General features: G+C 40.2%; 1 protein-coding gene across 5 annotated transcripts in view; it reads right to left on the bottom strand.

Moving 5' to 3' along the window:
• The window catches only part of kif17 (kinesin family member 17), a 92,270-nt gene that overhangs the window by 8,247 nt on the left and 57,870 nt on the right, over window positions 1-26,153 (bottom strand). For 4 of the 5 annotated variants that reach the window (XR_006309255.1, XM_043675541.1, XM_043675542.1 and 1 more), the window contains 2 exons: window positions 23,152-23,410; window positions 1,235-1,305 (listed from right to left, as the gene is read on the bottom strand). Coding sequence is in view for 4 of the 5 variants with exons in the window: in XM_043675541.1 (XP_043531476.1) it covers window positions 1,235-1,305; window positions 23,152-23,410 (330 nt within the window). In the remaining variant the exon portion in view is untranslated. Of the gene's footprint in view, window positions 1-1,234; window positions 1,306-15,582; window positions 15,736-23,151; window positions 23,411-26,153 lie in introns of those variants that run through there. The other variant, XM_043675543.1, reaches the window with a different exon arrangement.

Raw genomic sequence — 26,153 nt, forward strand, 5'->3', positions numbered from 1 at the left:
GAAGGAATTGGGAATATGGGATGGCGTTTTTACAGGGGGCAGGATGGGAGGAGGTGTAGTCCAGTTAGCTGTGGGAGTCGGTCGGTTTGTAGTAGATGTCCGTGTTGATTCGGTCACCTGAGATAGAAATAGAAAGGTCGAGGGAGGGGAGGGAGGAATCTGAGACTGTCCTGGTGAATTTGAGGTCGGGGTGGAAGGTGTTGGTGAAGTGGATGAACTGTTCAACCTCTTCGTGGGAGCACGAGGCGGCGCCGATATAGTCATCGATGTAGCGGAGGAAAAGGTGGGGGGTGGGGCCAGTGTAGCTGCGGAAGATGGACTGTTCCACATATCCTACGAAGAGGCAGGCATAGCTGGGGCCCATGCGGGTGCCCATGGCTACTCCTTTTGTTTGGAGGAAGTGGGAGGATTGGAAAGAGAAGTTGTTCAGGGTGAGGACCAGTTCAGTCAGTCGAAGGAGGGTGTCAGTGGAGAGGTACTGGTTGGTATGGCAGGAAAGGAAGAAGCGGAGGGCTTTGAGTCCTTGGTGATGGGGGAAGGAGGTGTACAGGGACTGGATGTCCATGGTGAAGATAAGGCTTTGGGGATCGGGGAAGTGAAAATCATGGAGGAGGTGGAGGGCATGGGTGGTGTCCCGAACGTAGGTGGGGAGTTCTTGGACTAAGGGGGACAGGACCGTGTCGAGGTATGCACAGATGAGTTCGATAGCAGGTAGGGCATTCCACGCCCTTACCACTCTCTGAGTAAAGAACCTGCTTCTGACATCTGTCTTAAATCTATCACCCCTCAATTTGTAGTTATGCTCCCTCATACAAGCTGACTTCATCATCCTAGGAAAAAGACTTTCACTGTCTACTCTATCTAATCCTCTGATCATCTTTATGTTTCTATCAAATCCCCTCTTGGCCTTCTTCTTTCCAATGAGAACAGATCCAAGTCTCTCAGCCTTTCCTCATATGACCTTCTCTCCAGGCCAGGCAACGTCCTGGTAAATCTCCTCTGCACCTTTTCCAATGCTTCCACATCCTTCCCCTAATATGGCGACCAGAACTGTACACAATATTCCAAGTGTGGCCGCACCAGCGTTTTGTACAGTTGAAACATGATATTGTGGCTCCGGAACTCAATCCCTCTACCAATGAAACCTAACACACCATATGCCTTCTTAACAGCACTATCAACCTGGGTGGCAATTTTCAGGAATAATTATGGTTAATTTGTAGATGACACTTACCATTGAGCAATCTGCAATTTCAGTTGTAGTGACTCTGATCCCCTGCTTTGTTGGTGCTAGACTAGAGCCAGCTGAAAAAGAACAAATGAAGTTAACTTGTACAACACAAAAGCAGCACTTTATTTCTATCCAAAATTTTCTCATTTCTGGTTGACTTAGTAAAATAGCAATGGTTTTTGTGCACCTTATTACAGTTTATATTACAAGAAGATCATTCCAAGGCCGACCTGGTTCTCTGATTAGCACATAGAAGCATGGAGGGAATCAGAGGTTGGTGGACTGATAATTGTGCTTATCATGACCGTTAGCACTAGGGATTGCAGTTTTCCTACTATTGTTTCCCTTCCAACATGAAAGATAGAAACCACCACACTACCGGCAGCACGGTGGTTTACTGGTTAGCACTGCAGCCTCACAGCACCAGGGACCTGGATTCGATTCCAGCCTCGGGCAACTGTCTGTGTGGAGTTTGCATATTCTCCGTGTCTGCATGGGTTTCCTCCCACAGTCCAAAGATGTGCAGGTTAGGTAGATTGGCCATGCTAAATTGCCCACAGTGTTAGGTGAATTAGTCAGAGGGAAATGGGTCTGGGTGGGTTACTCTTCGGAGGGTTGGTGTGGACTTGGGCTGAAGGGCCTGTTTCTGCACTGTAGGGAATCTATCCTAATCTACTAACTTGTATCACTAAGAATAAAAATATCTGTTAATACTCCTCGCCATAATTATAATTAGCCAGATGCAAGAGTACAGAAAATAATCAGTCATGCAATCCTTAATGTTTGCAATATTTTAAGCAATCCAAACTTATAACACTCTAGTTTTTAAAACCTGGCAACTTGATTGTTGATTAAGGTATCCTGGGTATTTCAGCTCCATCGAGCTCTCCACACTATTCCAATATGAAAGCCGGCACTTGAAAAAACTAAACTCTCTTTCCAGATATCCTTAACATTTATTTCAAGTGGACTCTAGCGATTTAGGATTCCTTTTCCAGGAAACATACCAATAATCAATTTACTATTTGTCATAGTTAAGTGTATGAATAACATCTTCACTGACTGCTAGTTCCATTTTCTCTTGAAAGCTAGCCTGTGTTCTAAGTTTAGTTCTGAGAAAAACTGTTAGGATATTCACAACATTATAGTCCAAAAGATAATAGTTTTTAAACAGAATTCAACGTCCATTTTTTTTTGCAAGAGCTTTATTTCAGTTTGCCATAAACAATAAAATTTCCTCACCACTGACTAGTAGCTACTAATATTTATGCAACTGATTCATACACAGTTAACTCTTTATTAACATACCAATCATATGATCCTTCATTTCATTAGGTTTCAGGCATTCCTTCATCTATTTTAGATTACAGGAGATTCCCCTTTCTCTTATTTAGATAAATCAATCTATAATAATTGTGATATAGACTGTTGATTTATGGATATGATTTTTAATGATATTTTGTGTCCAATTGACTGTGGTTTTTGAGTTAGCAAGTGGTGGGTTTTCCATGTGTCTGAAGTAAATAATTAACTTGTAAGTATTTATGTAGTCATAGCGATTTCTTTTAAATACAGTTTTCGAAGTGATTAGGTTTGTGCACTAATGGACTTTTGTTTATTTTTGAGTTATTGAGACTCTGTGTGGTAAATAATGGGGCCTCAAAGATTTGTTACAAAATTCTGGAATTTGTGTTTTTTTAAGCTTAAGGAGAACCCCTACAACTAAAGTGACTTTTAATTTCATATCTTACTTTGAGTGGGATAGTCCTGGGAAGACCTTGGAACATGATGGTTGGATGCAATGTTCCTGAGAATGAAATGATAGACACAGATTACTTTGGCGTTAAAAGTAAGCATTAGTTCCAGACCAGAAGTGTTTAGATATAAACACATGAGTGAGTATTTAAGCTGAGCATATTGAAGCTCAAGTGTTATGATAACTCTAAGAAGAATGTATCTAGAGTTCCAGTTGGCTTCTGGTCCAATAGGGCTCTTGTGCTGGAGCTTGTCCACTTCGACAGCTTTTCTTTATTTTTGCTGTCTCTTTTTTTTTAAACCTACCTTGTCCTGAGCTTGGATGGCATCTGTGGTGGTGAAAGCCCAGTGTGCGGACCTTGGGCAGACGTACTGTGGACCTCCACCAGGCCCAAGACACAGACTTCCAGCCGGGCCCAGGGCATGGACTTCCAGTGAGCCCAGGGTATGGTCATCGAGTAGGCCAAGTGCGGAGGAAAGTGAGACCCTACTTACTTTTCCAGAGCAAACACAGGACCTGGAATTGACACCTGATACATTGGCAGAGGTGACATCGGCAAGGTAGGCCCACAGCAAAAGATGGTGCCTGAGGTTCGGCAACTTCATCATTAGTTGAGTCCAATGCTGGCAGTGGCAAAGCTGTGGCATAAGGACATCATCACAACATCGATCAGGTGTACCCAGCGGCAAGAGATACGTCTTTGACATTGACTGGTCTACCATAGGTGGCATTGAGGCAGTGGTGGAGGAGTATCAGCTCAGTGGCAAAGATGACGCCTGATAATTGTCAATTTTGATATTGGTTGTGTCTGGTGTAGATGAGGTTAAATGGTGGCAGTGGAATGGCAGCACATACATTGCTAACGGGGGGATGAGCTGGCTCAGGACTGATGGACTCTTTTCAAGCTATATCTTTCTTTATCTTCCATAATATTATTTAAATTATTTAAAATGGTGACAAATGAAAGCTTTTCACTGTATTTTGTTGTAATCTTAGTGTAAAATACATGTGACAATAAAATCAAAATCAAAAGTGAATGTCACAGTTGACTCCAACCTATCAAGATACAGGAATCCTGGAGTGAATATTATACAAGGAGCATTTTGAATCAAACCTGGGTCACTGGCACTGTGATACAGCAGTGCTAACCACTGAGCCACTGTGCTGCCCGGATACTGTACTAGGTATGGAGTTTTACAAACTGTACGGAGTATTTTGGGCATTATACAAAAGCTGTTCTTTTTCTTCCCTATTTATAAAACAGTATTTTGAGATTAAAGGGATTATACTTTTACTGTGTGTTTAAAATCTTTGAATTTGGAATATAAATAGATAATTTGGATTATTATATTTCAAGTATATTCCTTTATGTTTTCTGTTTTTTTGTTAAAGCAACATCTGGAGCACTGCATGCTTATGCTTCAGCTGGCGACCACTTTGTAAAAATTAAAAACAAAATATGATCCATCAAGCCCAGTTCCTCACTCTGGGGTCTGCATTTTCCAGTAATAACACCAGCTGTGATCATAACAGAATTTAAAAAATGAAAATAGGTTATATTTCCATATCTTTCCCTTTGTACTCTAAAATTCCAAGCATCTATTTTTCCAGTACATCCAACAGTTTCTTTGAACTTGCTGCTTTCTTTTTAAAATAATCAGATAATTGATTACTACTATTTAATTATTTCAATTTGGTGATCTCTCCATTCTCCCACATCTGTTTTAAAACTGCAATATTGTTCCTCAGACATTTTCATTCACACATTTCATTGAGTGTATGTTATCCCATAGTGAAGCAGTATTGATGTCGCACTCAATGAATATTGCTGCTGAATCTTTTTTAAGAATTTCTTCCAATATTGTCACTTAATATATTTGGAATGTTTGGTTTCCTTGGAAAATACCTTCCACTTAGAGATTTTTCAGAGTGTTACTCAACTCAAAGATGTCAAAACTGGCATCTGTCCTTATTTGGGTGCCAGCCAATTCAGCTATCCTATTAGACCTTGCAATTTCTTCATTTCAGATTTGGAAGCTGCTGCATCTTTTTGTAAAGCCCTACCTTTAGCTAATAGCAATGAGTTTACATATTTCAAATAAGATTATGCAAAGTGATGTGAGATGCATTCTGCCTGATTTCCAAACCAATGTACTTAAAATCCCCATGAGCCTGACTTCCAAATTTGGATTCTGCTTTAATCCCATTTATGACAATGTTTTCAAATTCCCTGCTCCATCCCCACTAAAGATCATCTACAAGCATCCTTAAGATGCTGAAAGCTGCAGCTTATGATACCTGTAAAACATGGCAAAGCCTGCTTTTAACTGAAGACAATTCAATTTTAATACCAAAGCATACAGGCATCATTTAGGCCAATATATATATTTAACTTTTAGAGTGTCCCCACTTCATTTGGTTTCTCTCTTAAACTGATTTCCTTGCAGAAATACAACTTTAATCCCAAGTATTTGTTGCTAACAGAGCCAAAAAAAATTAAAGTCTGTTTCTTGCTGTCAGTGAATCTACCCTTATATCTTGATCCTCCAGTTTTTCTACAAATCTTGTGCTACTCACCTTGCTTTAGCCTAATAAGTCCCACTATAGGCTTATTTTTTGACGCATATCCACCCATGTGATAGGGCTGTTTATTCCCGATCTGGGAACGCTCTGTGTACACTTTCAATTCCCTCCAGCTTTCCAGTTCTTGTTGGTTGGCATATTTTATTAACTTGTCTGGTAATTTGTTCATGATTACTAAGATGTCCCAATCACATGGGCTTCTATTCTTGATTGTATTCCTGGTTTTGTACTATATTTCTCATCCTTGTTAAACTAGGTCCACAATCATGCTTTCTATCTCTTTATGGACTGCTACTGTTACATAGAAATTAGAACAATACAGCACAGGAACAGGCTCTATGAGCCACCAAAGAAAAGTTTCTGATTCAGTATGTGGATGTACCTACTAGACAGGGTGCAAAACTTGACCTACTCTTGGGAAATAAGGCAGGGCAGGTGACTGAGGTGTCAGTGGGGGAGCATTTTGGGCCAGCGACCATAATTCTATTAGATTTAAAATAGTGATGGAAAAGGATAGACCAGATCTAAAAGTTGAAGTTCTAAATTGGAGAAAGACCAATTTTGACGGTATTAGGCAAGAACTTTCAAAAGCTGACTGGGGGAAGATATTCGCAGGTAAAGGGACAACTGGAAAATGGGAAGCCTTCAGAAATGAGATAATGAGAATTCAGAGAAAGTATATTCCTGCTAGGGTGAAAGGAAAGGCTGGTAGGTATAGGGAATGCTGGATGACTAAAGAAATTGAGAGTTTGGTTAAGAAAAAGGAAACATATGTCGGGTATAGACAGGATAGATCAACTGAATCCTTAGAAGAGTATAAAGGCAGTAGGAGTATACTTAAGAGGGAAATCAGGAGGGCAAAAAGGGGACATGAGATAGCTTTGGCAAACAGAATTAAGGAGAATCCAAAGGGTTTTTACAAATACATTAAGGACAAAAGGGTAACTAGGGAGAGAATTGGGCCCCTCAAAGATCAGCAAGGCGGCCTGACTGTGGAGCCGCAGAAAATGGAGGAGATACTAAACGAGTATGTTGCATCAGTAATTACTGTGGAAAAGGATATGGAAGATATAGAATGTAGGGAAATAGATGGTAGCACCTTGCAAAATGTCCATATTTCAGAGGAGGAAATGCTGGATGTTTTGAAACGCATAAAGGTGGATAAATCCCCAGGACCTGATCAGGTGTACCCTAGAACTATGTGGGAAGCTGGAGAAGTGATTGCTGGGCCTCTTGCTGATATATTTGTATCATCGATAGTCACAGGTTAGGTGTCGGAAGACTGAAGATTGGCTAACGTGGTGCCACTGTCTAAGAAGGGTGGTAAGGACAAGCCAGGGAACTATAGACCAGTGAGCCTGATGTTGGTGGTGGGCAAGTTGTTGGAGGGAATTCTGAGGGACAGGATGTACATGTATTTGGAAAGGTGAGGACTGATTAGGGATAGTCAACATGCCTTTGTGCCTGGGAAATCATGTCTCACAAACTTGATTGAGTTTTTTGAAGAAGTAACAAAGAGAATTGATGAGGGCAGAGTAGTAGATCACATATGTGATCTATATGGACTTTAGTAAGGCGTTTGACAAGGTTCCCCATGGGAGACTGGCTAGCAAGGTTAGATCTCACGGAATTTAGGGAAAAGTAGCCATTTGGATACAGAACTGGCTCAAAGGTAGAAGACAGAGGGTGGTGGTGGAGGGTTGTTTTCAGACTGGAGGCATGACCAGTGGAGTGCCCAAGGATTAGTGCTGGGTCATTTGTCATTTTGTCATATAAATGATTTGGATGCGGGCATAACAGGTATAGTTAGTAAGTTTGCAGATGACACCAAAATTGGAGGTGTAGTGGACAGTGAAGAAGGTTACCTCAGATTACAACAGGATTTTGATCAGATAGGCCAATGGGCTGAGAAGTGGCAGATGGAGTTTAATTCAGATAAATGCGAGTTGCTACATTTTGGGAAAGCAAATCTTAGCAGGACTTATCCACTTAATGGTAAGGTCCTAGGGAGTGTTGCTGAACAAAGAGACCTTGGAGTGCAGGTTCATAGCTCCTTCAAAGTGGAGTGGCAGGTAGACAGGATAGTGAAGAAGGCGTTTGGTATGCTTTCCTTTATTGGTCAGAGTATTGAGTATAGGAGTTGTGAGGTATTGTTGTGGCTGTACAGGACATTGGTTAGGCCACTGTTGGAATATTGAGTGCAATTCTGGTCTCATTCCTATCGGAAAGATGTTGTGAAACTTGAAAGGGTTCAGAAAAGATTTACAAGGATGTTGCCAGGGTTGGAGAATTTGAGCTATAGGGAGAGGCTGAACAGGCTGGGGCTGTTTTCCCTGGAGCGTCGGAAGCTGAGGGATGATCTTATAGAGGTTTACAAAATTATGAGGGGCATGGATAGGATGAGGGAGTCCAGAACTAGAGGGCATAGGTTTAGGGTGAGAGGGGAAAGATATAAAAGAGACCTAAGGGGCAACTATTTCACACAGAGAGTGGTACAGGTATGGAAATGAGCTGCCAGAGGAAGTGGTGGAGGTTGGTAGAATTACAGCATTTAAGAGGCATTTGGATGGGTATATGAATAGGAATGGTTTGGAGGGATCTGGGCTGGGTACTGGCAGGTGGGACTAGATTGGGTTGGGATACCTGGTCGGCATGGACGGATTGGACCGAAGGGTCTGTTTCCATGCTGTACATCTCTATGACTCTATGACTCTGTGTCTGTGTTTACCATGATGTCATTCTAACCTAAGCCCATCTGTTTGCACACTGTCTGTATTCCTCTATTCCTTGCCTACTCATGTGTCTGTCTGAATGCCTCTTAAACATTGCAATCATATCTGTTTCTACCACCTTCCCTGCAACACATTCCAAATACCTGTGTAAAGAAACTTTTCCTTTAAACATTTCCCCTAATATAATAAGATTTATTTCAACAATTTGTGATCTCTTTCTATGGACACATTTATTCCTAGACCCACTGTTTGAACTTTCATTGCATTTTTGTCTTTTTCATCTTTGTACTTTGTGTTTCCAATCTATGGGTTTAACCCTCATCCTGTACATACATTCAGCTTTATTACCAATAACGTTCTCTCAACCTCTTTATTCTTTTAGCCCATTTCTTTTATAATAAACCACATCTCCAAGATTAAAACTTGTTTTAGATGGCCTTATAATGCACCTTAAGGTTCACTGAATTCTTTGAGACTTCACCTTTCATGAAAGCCTTTTTGCCTGCCTGCAGTGCATTCAAATGCTTTGAAAAACTAGAATTATTGAAGCCCTTTCCTAAGCTGCTCACTTATTATTAATGGAAATTTAGGATCCATTTCAAAAACTTATTGATAATCACTGTTTCCTTGTCATCTGCTATGGATTCTTAGCATATGATATTGCAGATCACAATTTACAGTTTGGCAGATCTGTCAAAATTTAATGAACAATATTTTCTCTTACTGTATGATTCCTTTCACATAATCATTGCTGAAAGGGTTTTCTGCTTCCATATTCATAATAGTTATGCCCATATATGGGCACATATCTTTGAATTCATCATTACCAAACTCCCTTCCCACACATCAGTGAGAGATTTTGCCTGTGGTCCAAGGTAGGTCCCTATTCACTTTTACATTGCCTAATCCCCAATTATCTTCTTAGCTGTACTCTGTATTATTGTTGACTGACAAAATATGTTTGTCAAATCTACAAAATGTAAAATGAAAATACGTTTTTCTTCATCCCATCCCTTTAAATTCATGGCCACTGACTCATTGAAACTTTTTGCTAAGGCTATGACGATGTATCTTGATTTTTCTGTTAAATTTATCTCTACGAGCTTATTGTACTTCCCATCCCTCAGTCAATCATCCTCTATGAAAACTTTTAATCTCTTCGAGGATGGATAAGCATATTGCCTTTGTAATTTAAACACAATTGATATTTCTAAATTTCCATCCTCTTCTGTCAATAATACTCAGATTTCTCTAGTGGACAGGTTATGTTCCATTAAAAGAATACAATAATGCCTTGCTACTGTAAATTGCAAATTCACAGATTTTATAAATACAATAGCTTTGTTATTTTCCATCTCTAGTTTCATCTGTACTTCCTTCATTTATATTATACTTAATAACAAGTATTTTGCTGAGCAGTAAATCTGTACTAATAAAATGATCCATTCTGACTATTTTAAAAGGAATAAACAATCACTAATTTCAGAGATTTTAGTCTGTTATCATTCCCAAATGTGAAACTGATAAAATTGTCAAATTTGTTAAATTTGTTACCCAGTCTAGGTAACACTTTAGCCAGTCTATTCCTCGCACAGTAGATGTGTAGCCACTGTCCAATATTTCACAATTTGCCAAATCTATAAAATGCCTGAAAGTTCCTGCAATGAATATATACATCATTGGGCTGAAATATCTAGTGACCAATACAATATCTTCTCTTTGACATCTATATCTATTTTTTTCCTTCTGAATCCTCAACTTCTTGTTTGGTTTTGAATTACAGGTTTATTATAGGTTTAGGGCAGTTCATGGTGTAGTGGTACTTAGCATCACACCTGAAACAACAATTGACTTCATCCTGAGAACCTCTGGGATTCAGTTGCTTCTTATAAATCCCAAAGTTCTCTTTACTTTTCAAAATTCACAGTAGTAGTTCTGTCCTTATTTTCAGTTACAGTTCTTCTTTTGTACTGTCACCTATGTTCTGAATCTAGACAGATTCACCAATTTGTTAACACTATGTCCTCCATTTTCTGTCTTATTGCTGACTGTCACTTTGTGCTACAAATCTGCTGGGAAGTAATGTTTTCCTAGAATGTTTTTACTGCTTCTGACATCTATTTTTGTAGTATATGTTTATCCACAAACTTAACTCCAATCAAAAATAGAAGCTTGATACTTTGGCACAATTAATAACCTAAATGACACCACAAATTGGAGAATTTCCAAACGAAATTTCTGCAAATTTGCACACCTACTGACCGCCATTATAAACTCTTCCATTATATTGTCTTCAGTCTTTCTAAATTTGTCAAAATTTGACCCTGCCTGATAAGCAGTCAACAGATCAGCTTTTGGATAAATTTTATCCAAATATTTAAAAAGTCGGTTCAAACCTTCAACCTTGTTCAAATGATCAGGCTTCAATTTCAATAAAACTTTACCTCTTAGCTTGCTTCTGTAGGTAGTGAAAGTGTTAAGGCCATACTTGGCTTCCTCTTTGATAAAGAAGTAACCAAGATCTGCATTGTAAATTCATTCTTCCACTAGTCATAAGGTTCATTTTCAGAAGACAGGGATGGGTAATTATATGTTGAAATTTTACATTTTGATTCAAGCATCCTCTGCTGCTAATGTTATATGAAAAGTGTAGCGCTGGAAAAAGTGCAACAGATCAAACAGCACCTGAGGAGCAGGAGAGTCGATGTTTCCGGCATAAGCCTTTCATCAGGAATTACATTCCTGATGGAGGACTTCTGCCTGAAAAGTCAACTCTCCTCTTCCTCGGGTGCTGTCTGACCTTTTGTGCTTTTTCCAGTGCCACACTTTTCGACTCTGACTCTCCAGTAATTGCAGTCCTCACTTTCTCTTAGCTGCTAATGTTATATTCCAAACGATAACTGTTTTTAAACAGAATTCAGCTCCACACTTATATATGAACTTTATATCAGCTGGTAGCATGAAACTCCCCACCACTCAATACCAGTTGCTCATATTTATACAACCAATTCACCAGTTCAAACCCAATTAACTCTTCATTCAGACATCCATCACATTTCCCTCATTCTGCTGGGTCTCACGCATTTCTTCAGACCATATCAGATGATAACACACAAGTTTTGCAGACATTTTATATGAGACAAATTAATTTGATTGTGATTATCTGGATAACTTTATTTACATTGAAGAGATAGGGGCAGAATTTTCAATAGTGGGCAAGAAAGTTGAGTCAGGATATCTTTAAATCAGCAGACCATCCTCCAAAAAATGGTCCCTCTACATAATGCTTTGATTTCAGGGGTGGGGGATGAGGTTGAGCCAGACCTGCTGACTACAGAAGCATGTCAGAGGTAGTCAAAGAGGTGTATAAGTATTACTGGTTACAGTGACTGGTTGCTTGCATTTCTTGTGGTTAAGTCTCACTTGAGAGGTTTGCAACATAATCTATATAACAAACTGAAGAAGGATCAAACTGGTGGCACGGTGGCCGAGTGGTTGTCACGGGTGCCTCACAGTGCCAGGGACCTGGGTTCGATTGCAGCCTTGGGCAACTGTCTGTGAGGAGTTTCACGCTTTCCCGTGTTTGCATGGGTTTCCAGCTGGTGCTTAGGTTTCCTCCACAGACAAAAGATGTGCAGGTTACGTGGATTGACCATGCTACATTGCCCTGTAGTGTCCATGGGTGTACAGAGTAGGTGGATTAGCCATGGTAAATGCAGGGCCATGAGGATAGGTTAGGTGGCTGGATCTGGGCGAAGGGCCATTTGCTGCAGTGTAGGGATTCTATACATGCATTTCAAATCCGCCTGAAACAATACACTGTTTTTGACTGCCAGCACAAACACATTTTCAAAATCTGCTCAACTCAAACATTTCTAACTATTCAGGGCTCTAAATCTATTCCACACATAGCACTTGGTTCAGGGTCTGATTTTCACAATTGTAACAATAATTTTAAAAATATAATTTTAATTATATAAGTGAACCAATACATAACTGAAATTCAATGGATCAGAGCAAAATGCAAAGTTGAGTAAATAGCAATTTACTGGATTAGTGGGAAACTTGGGCCAGCCAGTGAGCACGGAGCCTTTTGATCCGAGGAAGAATTGGCAAGAGGGTGCCACCTGCAAATCTTGCTCCACCGACAAGTGCATCCTCCTGTTGTTTTATACACATACCTTTGTTGAAAATGCTAGCTCACAAAGGTATGTTACCAGAAATCGCAAGAATACAGCAAAAGGATGGTGAGAAATTGTCAGATATGCGTGCACTTCAATCAACCAAAACACACAAAGACACCTCGAAACTTCAACTTTGCTATGTGATCCATCCGTAGCTCTGTGTATTCCTCTTTCTCTTCTAACATCAGCTTTTGTGATGAATCAGAAGGCAGTGAACTAAACAGATCACTTATCCAGTTGTAGTTTTTCACTTTTGTCGAGGGGTAATAGAATTCAAACTTTTCTTGCAGTGTTTTGGATTTCTGAATATAAGGCTATGCAGCTTGACAGTTGCATCTGGCTGGTGATGTTAGTGGAGACATCTCAACAGAAACCCTGCCATTGTCTTTTCCCAAAGGCCCAGTTTTGACTTGAAACCTTAAAGTTTATCTGTGATGGTTAGGATTGCCTTGTTCTTCCCCTGTATTTTAGTATTCAGCTCATTCGGATGATGACAACGACAGATATGCCAGCTTAGTCCTCCAGCAATCATCAGATAATAACTCTTTATAAGACAGCTCATGCATTGTTGAAAACTCTGTCAGTTCTCTCCGGAGCTCATGAGCATGGGAGAGAAATGTCCCCTGCAATAACCATTGCACCTCAGTTTGTGACAGTAAGCTCTGATGCTTGACCTCATCTTTGTGCACAAGATAGCGAACAAATGTGATTTTAATTCCTGTGATTTTATGTACAAAGAACTAAGAACAGTGCAGCACAGAAACGTGTCCTTTGACCCACTAAGACTATGCTAATACATGATGCCTTTCTATACTAAAAAATATTTTGCCTCTATGCAGTCTGTATCCCTCTATTCCTTGTCTATTCATGTATCTGTCAAGGTGCCTCTTTAATGTTGCTGTTGTATCTGCTTCCACCACCTCCTCTGGCAGTGCATTCCAGGCAATTACCACCCTCTGTGTAAAAAAACTTGTCTCTCACATCTCCTTTAAACTTACCCTCCTTTACTTTAAACCTATGTCACCTCATACAGACATTTCTTCACTGGGCAAAAGACTCTAACCATCCATGCCTCTCATAATTTTGAGAATTTCTAACAAGTTGCTCCTCATCCTTCAATATTCAAAGTGCAAACAAACTAAGTTTGTTCAATCTCTCCTCATAGCCAATACGCTCTAAACAAGACAACACACTGGTAAACTGTTTCTGTAACCTTTACAAAGCTTCCACATCCCTCTGGTAGCGACGACCAGAACTGTGTATAAATATTTCAAATGTAGCCTAACTAAAGCTCTATACAGTTGAAACACAACTTGCTAATTTTTATACTCTCTGAACTGACTGATGAAGGCAAGCACGCTATATGTCTTCTTGACCACCTTACCCACTTTCAGGGAACCGTTGGCCCGTATGACTAGATCCCTGTCTACGTTGGTACAGTTAAAAATCACACAACACCAGGTTATAGTCCAACAGGTTTATTTGGAGGCACTAGCTTTAGAAGCACTGCTTCTTCATCAGGTGGTTGTGAAGCCAGATCATAAGTCACAGAATTTACAGCAAAAGTTTACAGTGTCATTTAGCTGTAATGATACATTGAACAAACCTAGATCAAGTCTTTCATTTTTTAGAATGGGATTGCTAGTTTTGGTTCTTTAATATGTAAATCCCAAAACTTCTTTTAAGTCACATTCTTAAGATAACTTAAGGTTTTATAACAAAATGTGCCATCTCAGCTCAGACAGGGCATTAAAGGTGTGAGGTTAAAATATGTCTGTATCCGAATCTTGAGTCAGATTGGTTCTAATTCTAAAGTGGAATTTACAAAATATTACATGGATTGACTGCCTGTAGATTATGCATTTTTTCAGCAAAACAGAATGTATCTACAAATATAACTCCGCAAATATAAATTCACCCCATAAATTTTATGTGTGTGTGCATGCAGTAGAGACAGAGTGTGTGCATGTGAGTGTGAGTGCATGTGAGAGAATGTGTGCTTGCGTGTGCGCAAGCTTGGTGAAGTCTGTGTGAGTGTCATGGGGTATAAGCTTATAAGAGAGTACATGCATGGGTGTGAGTGTGGGAGGTGTATGTGTGCATATGAGAGAGAGCTTGTGTATGAATGTTTGTGCACATGTGCATGAACGTGTGTGTGAGAGAGAGAGAGAGACAGAGAATAGAGAGAGAAAGAGTAGAGAGAGAGTATAGTGCAGTGGGGTCATCTGTAGTGTGACATGAATCCAAGGTCCCATTTGAGGCCATCCTCATGGATACCGAATCTGGCTATCAGCCTCTGCTTGGCCACTTTGCATTGTTGCCTGTCCCGAATTCTGCCTTGGAGGATGGTCACCTGAAGGTCTGATGCTGAATTTCCCTGATTGCTGAAGTGTTCCCTGACTGGGAGGGAACACCCCGGCTTGGTGATTGTTGTGCGGTATCCAATCATCCATTGTTGTAGTGTCTGCTTGGTCTCGCCAATATACCATGCCCAGGGGCATCCTTGCCTGCAGCATATGAGATAGACAATGTTGGCAGAGTCACATGAGTACCTGCTGCATACATGGTGGGTGGTGTCCCGACATCCATGTCGACATTCTAACACATCTTGCAGCGGTAGCCATGACAGGCTTGTACGGTGTTGTGGCAGATGTTCTCCTGAAGGCTGGGCAGTTTGCTGCAAACAATGATCTGTTTAAGGTTTGGTGATTGTTTAAAGGCGAGAAGTGGAAACGTAGGGAAGGTCTTGGTGAGGTGGTTCTCATTGATAATGTGTTGCAGGCTGCGAAGAACATAGCGCAGTTTCTCGGCTCCTGGGAAGTCCTGAACAATGAGAGGTACTCTATCGGTCGCAACCTGTTCTTTCTCCTGAGGAAGTAATTATGGTTTCTCGCTGTGGCACATTGGAACTGGCGATTGATAAGTTGTGCATTGTACTCTGTTCTTATGAGGGCATCCTTGATCATCTTCAGTGTCCATTCCGTTCTCCTCATTCAAACAGATCCTGTGTATGTGTAGAATTTGTCCGTAGGGGATGGCTGTTTTAATATGTTTATTGTGGAAGCTAGAGAACTGTAGCATCGTGAGGTTATCTGTCGGTTGTGGTAGAGTGAGGTGCTGAGGTGCCCATCCTTGAAAGAGATGCATGTGTCCAAGAATGAGACAGTTCCTAAACAGTAGTCCATAGTTTGTCTGATGGTGGGATGAAACTCGTTGATATCACTGTATAGCTGTTTCAGTGACTCCTCACTGTGGGTCCAGAGGAAGAAAATATGTTGATACAATTAGTTTGATTAAAGATAGTCAGCATGGCTTTGGCCTTATTGAGTTCATTGAGAAGGATGTGATGAGACAAGTTGACAAAGGTCGAGCAGTGGAAATGGTGTACATGGATTTCAGTAAGGTATTTGATAAGGTTCCCCCAGCAGACTAATTCAGAAAGTTATGAGGTATGGGATACAGGGAAATTTGGCTGTCTGGATACAGAATTTGCTGGCCAAAAGAAGACAGCAAATGGTAGTAGATGGAAAGTATTCTATCTGGAGGTCAGTGACCATTGGTGCCCGCAGGGAGCTGTTCTTGGGCCTCTGATCTTTGTAGTTTTTAATAAATGACTTGGATAAAGAAGTGGAAGGGTAGGTTAGTAAGTTTGCCAATGACACAAAGGTCGGTAGTGTTGTAGATGTTGTAGACTGCAACAGCCCTCGACACTAAAACATTGACAGGATGCACAGCTGGGCTGAGAAATGGTAGGTGGAGTTCAACCTGGGCAAATGTGAAGTGATTCATTTTGGAAGGTCGAATTTGAATGTTGAATATAGGCTTAACAACAGGATTCTTGTCAGTGAAGAAGAACAGCAGGATCTTGGGGTCCACATAGATTAGATTAGATTACTTACAGTGTGGAAACAGGCCCTTCGGCTCAACAAGTCCACGCCGCCCCACCGAAGCGCAACCCACCCATATCCCTACATTTACCCCTTACCTAACACTACGGGCAATTTAGCATGGCTAATTCACCTGACCTGCACATCTTTGGACTGTGGGAGGAAACCGGAGCACCCGGAGGAAACCCACGCAGACACGGGGAGAAGGTGCAAACTCCACACAGTCAGTCGCCTGAGGCGGGAATTGAACCCGGGTCTCTGGTGCTGTGAGGCAGCAGTGCTAACCACTGTGCCACCGTGCCGCCCACCCTCAAAGATAGGTCCCTCAAAGTTGTCACCCAAGTTTATAGGGTTGTTAAGAAGGCATATGGTGTTTTGGCTTTCATTGTTGGGGGATTGCATTTAAGAGCCACGAGGTTATGCTGCAGCTCTATAAAACCCTGGTTAGACCACACTTGGCATATTGTGTCCTGTTCTGGTCGCTTTATTATATGAAGCTTTAGAGGCGTGCAGAGGAGATTTACCAGGATGCTGCCTGGATTGGAGGGCATGTCTTATGTAGGGAGGTTGAGTGAGCTAGGGCTTTTCATACTGGAGAGAAGAAGGAAGAGAGGCAAATTGATAAAGGTCTACAAGGTAATGGCAGAGATAAGAGTAGATAGCCAGAGACCTTTCTCCAGGGCAGAAATGGCTGTCATGAGGGGTCATAATTTTAAGGTGATTGGAGAAAGGTCTAGGGGAGACGTCAGAGAGTGGTGGGTGTGTAGGATGCACTGCCAGCGGTTGTAGTAGAGTCAGTGATATTAGGGACATTTAAGTGACTACTGGACAAGAACATGGATGACAGTAAATTGAGGGGTATGTAGGTTAGGTTGATCTTAGATTAAGATAAATGCTCGGCACAGCATCGTGGGCTGAAGGGCCTGTACTGTGCTGTACTGTTCTATGTTCCATGTTCCAATTAAGAGTTCTGCCATTTACTGTTTAAGTGTATACTGTAATTCATAATTTTCATTGTTTGTTCTCATACTACAGCTATCTCTGGTGCATTATTTTGCTACAAGAGTTTCAGAATAGAGGATGCAAACATTGATCTGAATATTTTGCTCTGACAAATATTTTAACTTTCCCCATAATGGAGGCTCCTCCATCAGCCAAATGCTCCAAGTCATGGCCCAGGTTGTCTTTTCTACAAGTAATCTGCTACCTGAAATATTTATCCTTGAAGTATTTCGTTACCAGTTGCATGGCTTGATTTCTCCTTACAAGAAAAAATTCTCCTGAATAGAATTCCTATTAACATAGCGAATGTTGGCCAGCAGCTAGCAATGTGCACTTGTATCATTAATCTATAAAGCCAAATTTTCATGAGTAGTTGACCTCTCTTGCAGCACCTTCTCTATACCAGTGGACATTATCAATTTGCCACTTAACTGTATTATCAGAGAGTAGAATTTTGTTGATTTCTTTTGCAGCATCACCTTCTAACATAACATCTATGTTTTCTTTTACCTGCAAGTATGATTACGGTTTTGACAATGATATGGGACTTCTTTGACTTTGCTACAAGCTCTGGTTTGCACCAGGTAACTAGCCCTCACACATTGGATCTGCTTCCTGTTCTTTCAAGTATTTGAAGTACTGATTGTCTTTGTTTGCAAGGGATGAATGTTTTATCTGCAAATAGTATTTTAATTTATTTGTACCATTGCAGCATTTTCCAACTAAACTTTACAGACAAGGCATTCAGGTAAGAGGCATCTCCTATCCACGAAAATCCGAAGCCAGATAGCTCTCATTGTACTCTCTCTGAGGAATCATCTCTTTTAATAACAAACTTATCCATTTCATCTTAGATCAGGGGAAATTAAATAGATTTCACAACAAAATCTGGATATGGACAATTTAGCTACATATATTAATGTTGGCTTGTTTTTTTCTCATTTTACTATCAATAAAAAGTGCACAAACACTGGTACTTGATTTCTATGGTCACTGTAAAATCTAGCATGTCATCTCAATTTTGCCCTTTGACCACCTGCATTTGGAATGTTTTTGTTTTAAAATTGAAGGATTGAAATCTCACTTTTAACTTGGTGATTAATTTTCACAAGTTATAGGTGCTGTAATTGTAGTTGGATTGAATATTGATTAAGATGAAGCAATGTTTGTTACACTTGATTCTTATTACCTTTGTACAAAATTTCACAGCATGCTTAGATAATCCTCAAAGAACACCAGAATGCCTTAACGCACCAGTTGAAAACCACTGTACTATGTACAGAACCAATGATCTACATAATAACAATTCTTGAAATGCTCATGAACAGAAACACTTGTTCAGAAATCTGCTTTCAAAAAACTGCTGCTCTCAGACTCTAATAAAAGAGTCAATTTGACAATGCCATTCATAATGCAGAATTTCTTATCCCTTTCAAGGTAGAATCTTGTTGTCTTCCTGCCTCTGCCCAGATAGTCTAGATGGGAATGTTTGGGGATAGCCTTTTGCTCCCTATATCAATTGAGACCTTAAATGTGCCATTAATGCCCACTTGACAGCCTCAGCCTGACACCAACTATACACCCAGTGGTGAGCACTGGACTTGCCATGCAGAAAGCTCAAAGTGAATCCCTGTCACATTTGCATGCGGCTTTCCACAGATTGGGGGTGGTTTCTTGTTTAATGGCACAGTGCAGTCAACCTGGAATTGGCAAAGCGGCTGGCTGCTGAACTCCTCCTGCCTCCTTTGGAACATTCATACTGCATCACTTACATGTGGCCTGGATCCCTCAGTGATCCAGAGCCTCGAATGGGAGCATCACCCCCAGCATTCATTGCCTCCCAGGTGGTGTTGCCAAGCAATGCACAGCCATCAAACTCTGAATGGGCAGTAGCCTCATTGGGGTCAGGATTTCTGCCATTAAGACATTAAGATTAGTTATTTCTACAGAAGTCCCATCACTATCCAATCGTGTGCCTGATTGTCACTTAAATCTAAAGGCCTTCCCCAAAAGAGAAAGCTCTAGGTTCTTGTCAGCCCTCCACCCAGCAGGTGAGATGCCTGTCAACCCTACTGAATACTGCTCATTGTTTAAATGATAGAAACTCTGCTCCACTTCACACCTCCTCTTGACCAATTCAACATGGAAATATCAAAAAAATGTAAGGAAGAAAGATTAACTTATTCCAATTACATAAATATATCAATCGAAATGAAATCTCCACCAGCCTGTATAAACAGAACACTGCTGAGCTGATCCACTCACGAGTCATTGAAGCTCAGAAAAGCATCCATAATGAGGCAAGAAACTGGTGAATTTCTGTTTACATAGCTGCAAATGGTTTCAATGTGAATCCCAGGCTGAGCTCTATGACAATCAGATACCTACTGCTAATCTAGTCCCTGGTGACAGTTGTTGAGACTGTTGGATTAAGAGACAGGGAAGATTCACCAGAGCAAATCTGGCAGGCACTGGTGAGGAGGGATGGTATAGGACCATATTTTAGAATGAGAGGTTTAAAAATATGGGATTGCCTATTTAAGACAGGATGAGGCAGAGGCCTTTGAGGTTTTGGAACTCCTTTCCTTAAAAGTAGTGGATGCAGAGTCTTTGAATCTTTTTAAGGCAGAGGTCAGAGGATTCTTGGTAAGAAAGTATGTGAAAGATTATTGGGGATAAAAGGGGACGTGAATTTGATGTCACAATCAGATCAGCCATGATCCTATTGAATGGTAGAGCAGGTTTAATGGGCTGAGTGACCTGCTCTTGCTCCTAACTCAGATGCTCATCTCGAAGTTTGGAAGAGCAGGGCGGGACAAAATAAGTAGCTTCATAGGGGTTCCACTGGGCACAGGATACCTGAACAAGCGGGATCCTCTTTTAGCCTTCAAAAAGAAGCATCTGATTCTTCATTGGCCCAAAGACATGAAGGTCACCCAGTGCCTGCCCCTTCCAGGTGAAAGGTGTGGCACATTTCATTCATTGAGACATTATAGTTCAGAAGGATGTTAAAGGTTTCCAAACCTATTCGTTTGGTGGAGATACTTACTGTTTGCCACAGAGCTTATGTCTCCATTCTAAACAGTCTCTCTGTGGTGTTGACCGGCTTTTCCCTATATACACATCCAAGTACTCTTTTAGGAAAACCAATTTAACCAAAAGTGAAAGTAAAACAAGATAGTATCTTAGGGGCATTATAGCTTAAATCAAAATTGTAAAGGAAACTTAGAAAATCTTCAATCAAAATGCTATTTGTGGGGGAAAATAATGCATCTCAGCCCTCAAGATGTCCATCTGTCAGGGAAACCTTCAACTGTGTCAGTGGATATTGTGTTCGCCCTCTTCTAAGTGGACCTGGGCATGGAAATAACCACGATAGATGGGCTGGCAGTCAGGAGCTACAACCTCCTCCATGATCCATTGCCTGGACTTAATGACAGCATGTTTGCCCAAGCTCTTGAGCAAATCTATTTACCTTCGCTCAACCACATCAGGTGCCCAAAGATTAGAAACATGGGGCTATGGTGTAACCAAATGTCTAATGGAAAACTTCATAAAATCTAAAAAGGGGCATAGTCTCCTACACAGTCATGGACTCCACAGCGCCACAGAAAACAAAGTTGATTTGGAGCTAGTGAACCACTTTAGTCAACAATTTATGGGATAGTTGCATCAACACCTTCCATCCCAAGACCCCAGTGGAAAAAAAGATGACTCCTGCACACAGAGAGCACCATTAGGGACTTCCACATATGGAGGCAGAAAAACACATCACCGCCTGCCTGGTGATCGATAAAGGTGAAAAAATGAAGGGTGTATAGAAAGCACATCTAAATACTCTTGCAGGGAAAAAAGAAATAACCAAATGAAAACAAAGTGAAAACAAAATAAGACAGCCTCTTAGGGCACTGTAATTAAAGCTTTAAAGGAAACTTATAAAATCTTAAATGAAAGTGTTGGTACAGGAAATAATGCATCCCTGCCCCTTCAGCACCTGCCTGTCATGAAAAACTTCTATTGTGGTAGGGGACACTATGTGTTCCCTCTGTAAGAACATATGGGAATTGACATAACCCTAATAGAGAGCTAGGAAATTAGGAATTACAACCCTTGACCCAGTTGACTGCCTGGAACTATTGATAGCTACTTGCCAAGGCCCGGGAGGAGACCCATGAGGAAGTCCTCCAACTAGCCCGAGTGGTCTGCAGTGGGTGCTCATCTAAATATACTTTTGAAAAAAAAATTACCAATTAAGCAAGAACTAATTGATCAATACTGAAGGACTGTTTACTTTAGTTTTTAGCTTTTTTTCCAAAGAAACTATTAGATAATAATTGAAGAGATTGTTCAGCCAATGTTATATGAGTAATCAACAGCAAAAGAACAAAGCAACTCCTTTCTACATGGAGGAAGGAATAGGTTGTAGGAATGTAAAAGTGTCAATTATATTAATTAATTTATATTAATCTTTTAGCAGAGGATTACATCATAATTTATTATTGTGCTCATTGAACTATTTATCCTAGTTGTTTTCCCAAAGTCACTGTTAGCAAACAACATTTGAAGTAATTGAAATTGTGTTTCACTGACAAAAAAAATGTGAAGGCATTATAGGCTAAACCACATCTCTCCAAGAATGAGATGCAGTAGGCCAGAAAAATAAAAACAAATATAGTGACGAAGCAGAGAGAAGTACTGAGGGAGGAAGAAGAAAGTATAAAAGTTCATGCCTAAATTGGAGAGCTGCTTTGGTTTTCAGCACATCAAGTTAGTTAAGTTTGCAACCTACAGAATGAACCACATTTGTTTGGTCTAAATAAAATATATTCCTACTTCTACCCAGCTACTATACTGTGACCTTTATTGATTAATCTTTTTTACTGATTGTCCTCTTTTTGTTTATCATTGCACCATAACTTGTTGGTCCACATTGGCTTTCAATCTGATAAAACTTTGATTTTAAAATGCTCATTCTTGTTTTCAAATTCTTTCACAGCTTTTCCTTTCCCTCTGTCTGTAATCATCACCAGCCCGCAACCCTCCAAGATCCTTCACTTCTGTCCTCGTATACATTCCAGATTTTAGTCATTCATCATTGGTGATCGTGTTTTCAACTGCCTAAACCTCAAGCTCTGGAATCTCTCTGCTTCTCTCTTCTTGTTTAAGGTTCAATTCTGTCCAAGTGTTCTTTTTCTGCCTTATTGTCAAATTTTGTTTAATAATGCTCCCGTGAGGTGCATTTAAAGGTTTTGCTTAAATGCACGTTGTTGTTTTTGAAAGTCATAAGAACATAAGAACTAGGAGCAGGAGAAGGCCATCTAGCCCTTTGAGCCTGCTCCGCCATTCAATAAGATCATGGCTCATCTTTTCATGGCCTCAGCTCCACTTACCCATGCTCTCACCATATCCTTTACTTCCTTTATTGTTCAAAAAAAATTATCTTAGCTTTAAAAACCTTTACTTAAGTAGCATCAACTACTTCACTGGGCAAGAAATTCCATACATTTACAACCCTCTTGGTGAAAGAGTTACTTTTCAATTCAGTCCTGAATCTGCTCCTCCTAATTTTGAGGCTATGCCCTCTTGTCCTAGTTTCACCTGACAGTGGAAACATCTATCTTATCTATTCCCTTCATATGGCATTTCGTTAGAATATGTGCATACATGAAAATATTGAAAGATGAATCACAGTGTTTTCTTTGAAGATATTGGCATGTTTCTGAGTGAAGTTTGTAAAATGAATACCTCTCTAGACAAAGTGTCCATTATCACTTACCGGAAGGAAGCGTGATCTTTTGAAGAACTGTTTCCGGTAATTTCCAGCAACCACTTTCTTCATCCCAAACACTTTCCCGTTTTATTTTGTCAATATTGCTGTAATTACACTCACGCCGAATCAATGGCTGGATTCTTTCTAGGACTTGCTGCAGCAAAATGTTTTCCCGTTCCTGCTTCCTTATAGTAGACAGGTAGTCGATACGTTCAAACTCAAATTCAGATTGGAGATCAGAGATCTCTATCTCTGCAACTTTCAGCTTAAGGAGGATAAACAATAAACATATTAACAAACAAATCTCTTAATCTGCTCATTAATAGTCACTAAAAAACCCAATAGGGAATTTTGCTCAAACTGTAATGGAAGTGTGGAACACAGATGGATTTAAGAAGAATCAATGGAAGTAGTAATGAGGACAAAAGGAAGTGAAGGACAGGTTGACAGGATGAGATGAAGTAAAGTGGGAGGTATTTACGTAATGAAAGGGTTGTTTCTGTGCTGAAATTCTATCTAAATAAGGTTGGGTTTATTCTGAATTCTGAAAGAGACTGAAAATGTAGTCTCTTTCTCCACCATTCCATTTCATCCATGTGTGTTCCTTATGTAGAAAGGTCAGAGCACACTTATTGAATTTGATTCACAATTGGTTATTGTGAAGTTTACCACTAACCTCAGATTAAAACCAAATTTCACCAGAAAGAATGCATCAAGAGAATACTGTTGGGGGAAATAAAGTAAAATAATACAGAAGTGACAGATACCTCAGCAACATATCCATCAGGGTAACTATTAGTGTACTGTTTATCCTGTAATTTCTTAAATTCATTATTTGAAATACCGTCTTTAAGAAGACAAGTTAACCAAGCCAATGTTTTCTTGCTTATAAGCTGACATAAAAGGTCCTAAGGCACTGTTTAAAAAAGAGCAGGAAATCCCCTTGATTTCCTATTCATCATTCCTTCCAGAAGCAACACCAGCAAAGATACACCACTTGATTATTACCTATGTGATATTGTGGATCTAGCTGAATGCAAAAGGGTTGTGAAATTATGGAGGTTCAACCTTTTGTTTCTGGAATAAGAATAGTTTTACTATACATTGTGCCTATAAAAAATGAAGAGGATTTTTAAAATTCATTGATGGGATGTGGATGTTAGTGGCAGGGCCAGCATTCATTGTCCATCCCTAATTAGAGAAGTTTTGTGAGTTGATTTCTTGAATTGTTGCACTTTGTGTGCTTTAGAGACAATCATAGTGCTGTTTGGGTGTTCCAGGATTTTGACCTAGCGATAGTGAAGGAAGATGTCTGGATGGTACAAATAAAGAAAATACTGAAGAAACTCAGCAGGTCTGGCAGCATCTTTGGAGAGAGAAACAGAGTTGACATTTCAAGTCTGGTATGACTCTTCTTCAGAACTCAATTCTGAAGAATCATACTAGATTAAAATGTAAATTCTGTTTCGCCCCAAACTAGATCTATCCTGACTTAAATAAAGATAAAATACTGCAGGTGCTGGAAATCTGAAACAAACACAGAAAATACTGGAGAAACTCAGCAGGTCTAGCAGACCTGCTAAGTTTCTCCAGTATTTTCTGTGTTTGTTTCAGATTTCTAGCACCTGCAGTATTTTACCTTTATTTAAGTCAGGATAGTTCTAGTTTGGGGGAACTTGCAGGTTGTGTATTCCCATGCATCTGCTGCCTTTGTCCTTCTCTGTGGTAGAGATCATGGACTTGGCAAGTGCTGTTAGGGAAGCCTTGGTGAGTTGGTGCAGTGCATCTTGTAGATGGTTGACACTGCTGCCAATGTGTGTTGGTTATGGAGGAACCCAATGTTGCAAGTGGTGCCATTCAATCAGGCTGGTTTGTCCTGAATGGAATCAAATTTCTTAATTTCCTGGAACTGTACTAACCTAAACAAATGGAAAGTATTCTCTCTCATTCCTGACTTGTGCCTTGTAGATGATGGATAGGCTTTGGAGACTCAGGAGGTCTTTGCTATCTTGCTGTCATAACCACAAAAAGCCATTCAGCCCATCAAGTCCTCATTAATCTTCGGAAGAGAATCTCACCAAGAGCCAGACCTCCACCCTATCCCTGTAACCTCACATTTACCATGGCTAATCCATCTAAACTGTACATCCCTAGACATTATGGGGGAATTTAACATAGCCAATTCATCTCATCTGCACATTGTTGGACTGTGGGAGGAAATCGGTACCTCCAGAGGAAATCCATGCACTCACTGGAGAACATGAAAACTCCACACAAACAGTTGCCCAAGGCCAGAATCGAACCCCAGACCCCAGCACTGTGAGGCAACAGTGCTAACCACTGACCCTCTGTGTTGTTCTCAGTTTCTGGTCAATGATAACCACAAGCATGTTGACAGTGTAGAATACAGCAATGGTAGCACTCTTGAATGTCATCAGGATATGGTTAGAATCTCCCTTGTTATAGATGGTCATTGCCTGGCACTTGTGTGGTGTGAATATTACATGTTATTTATTGCTGTCCCCCTAGGCGTTGTTGTATCTCTACACAGACCACTCCAGTATCTGCAGTTGCAAGTGGTGCTAAACCTTATGCAAGCATCAGCAATCATTTCCACTCCTACCTTCTAATGGCTGGAAGAACATTGATAGAGCAATTGAAGATGATTTGGCCAGGACTCTATCCTGAGGGACTCATATAACAAAAGCCTCCAACAACTACAATCATCTTCCTTTGTATATTAATATTGTGAGTACAATGTGAAAACTGCACACTAAGTCTACTCAACATTTAAGCAATTATTATTATTAATACATAATTTTAAATGGATAGTCTATGAACATTTCTTTAAATGTTTGGTCATGAAATAAAATAAGCATTCCATTATTCATGGTCAAAGTTAATTATACAATTTGTCAGTTACATCATGAGTATCATTATTACTAGAAAACCCATGGGCAGAATTTAAAAGAACAAGCTGCTCCCAGTAGGGGGTGGGGTGGAAAGTC

The sequence above is a fragment of the Chiloscyllium plagiosum genome, chromosome 34 (genome assembly GCF_004010195.1).
Source record: "Chiloscyllium plagiosum isolate BGI_BamShark_2017 chromosome 34, ASM401019v2, whole genome shotgun sequence".
NCBI classification, from domain to species: Eukaryota; Metazoa; Chordata; class Chondrichthyes; order Orectolobiformes; family Hemiscylliidae; genus Chiloscyllium; species Chiloscyllium plagiosum.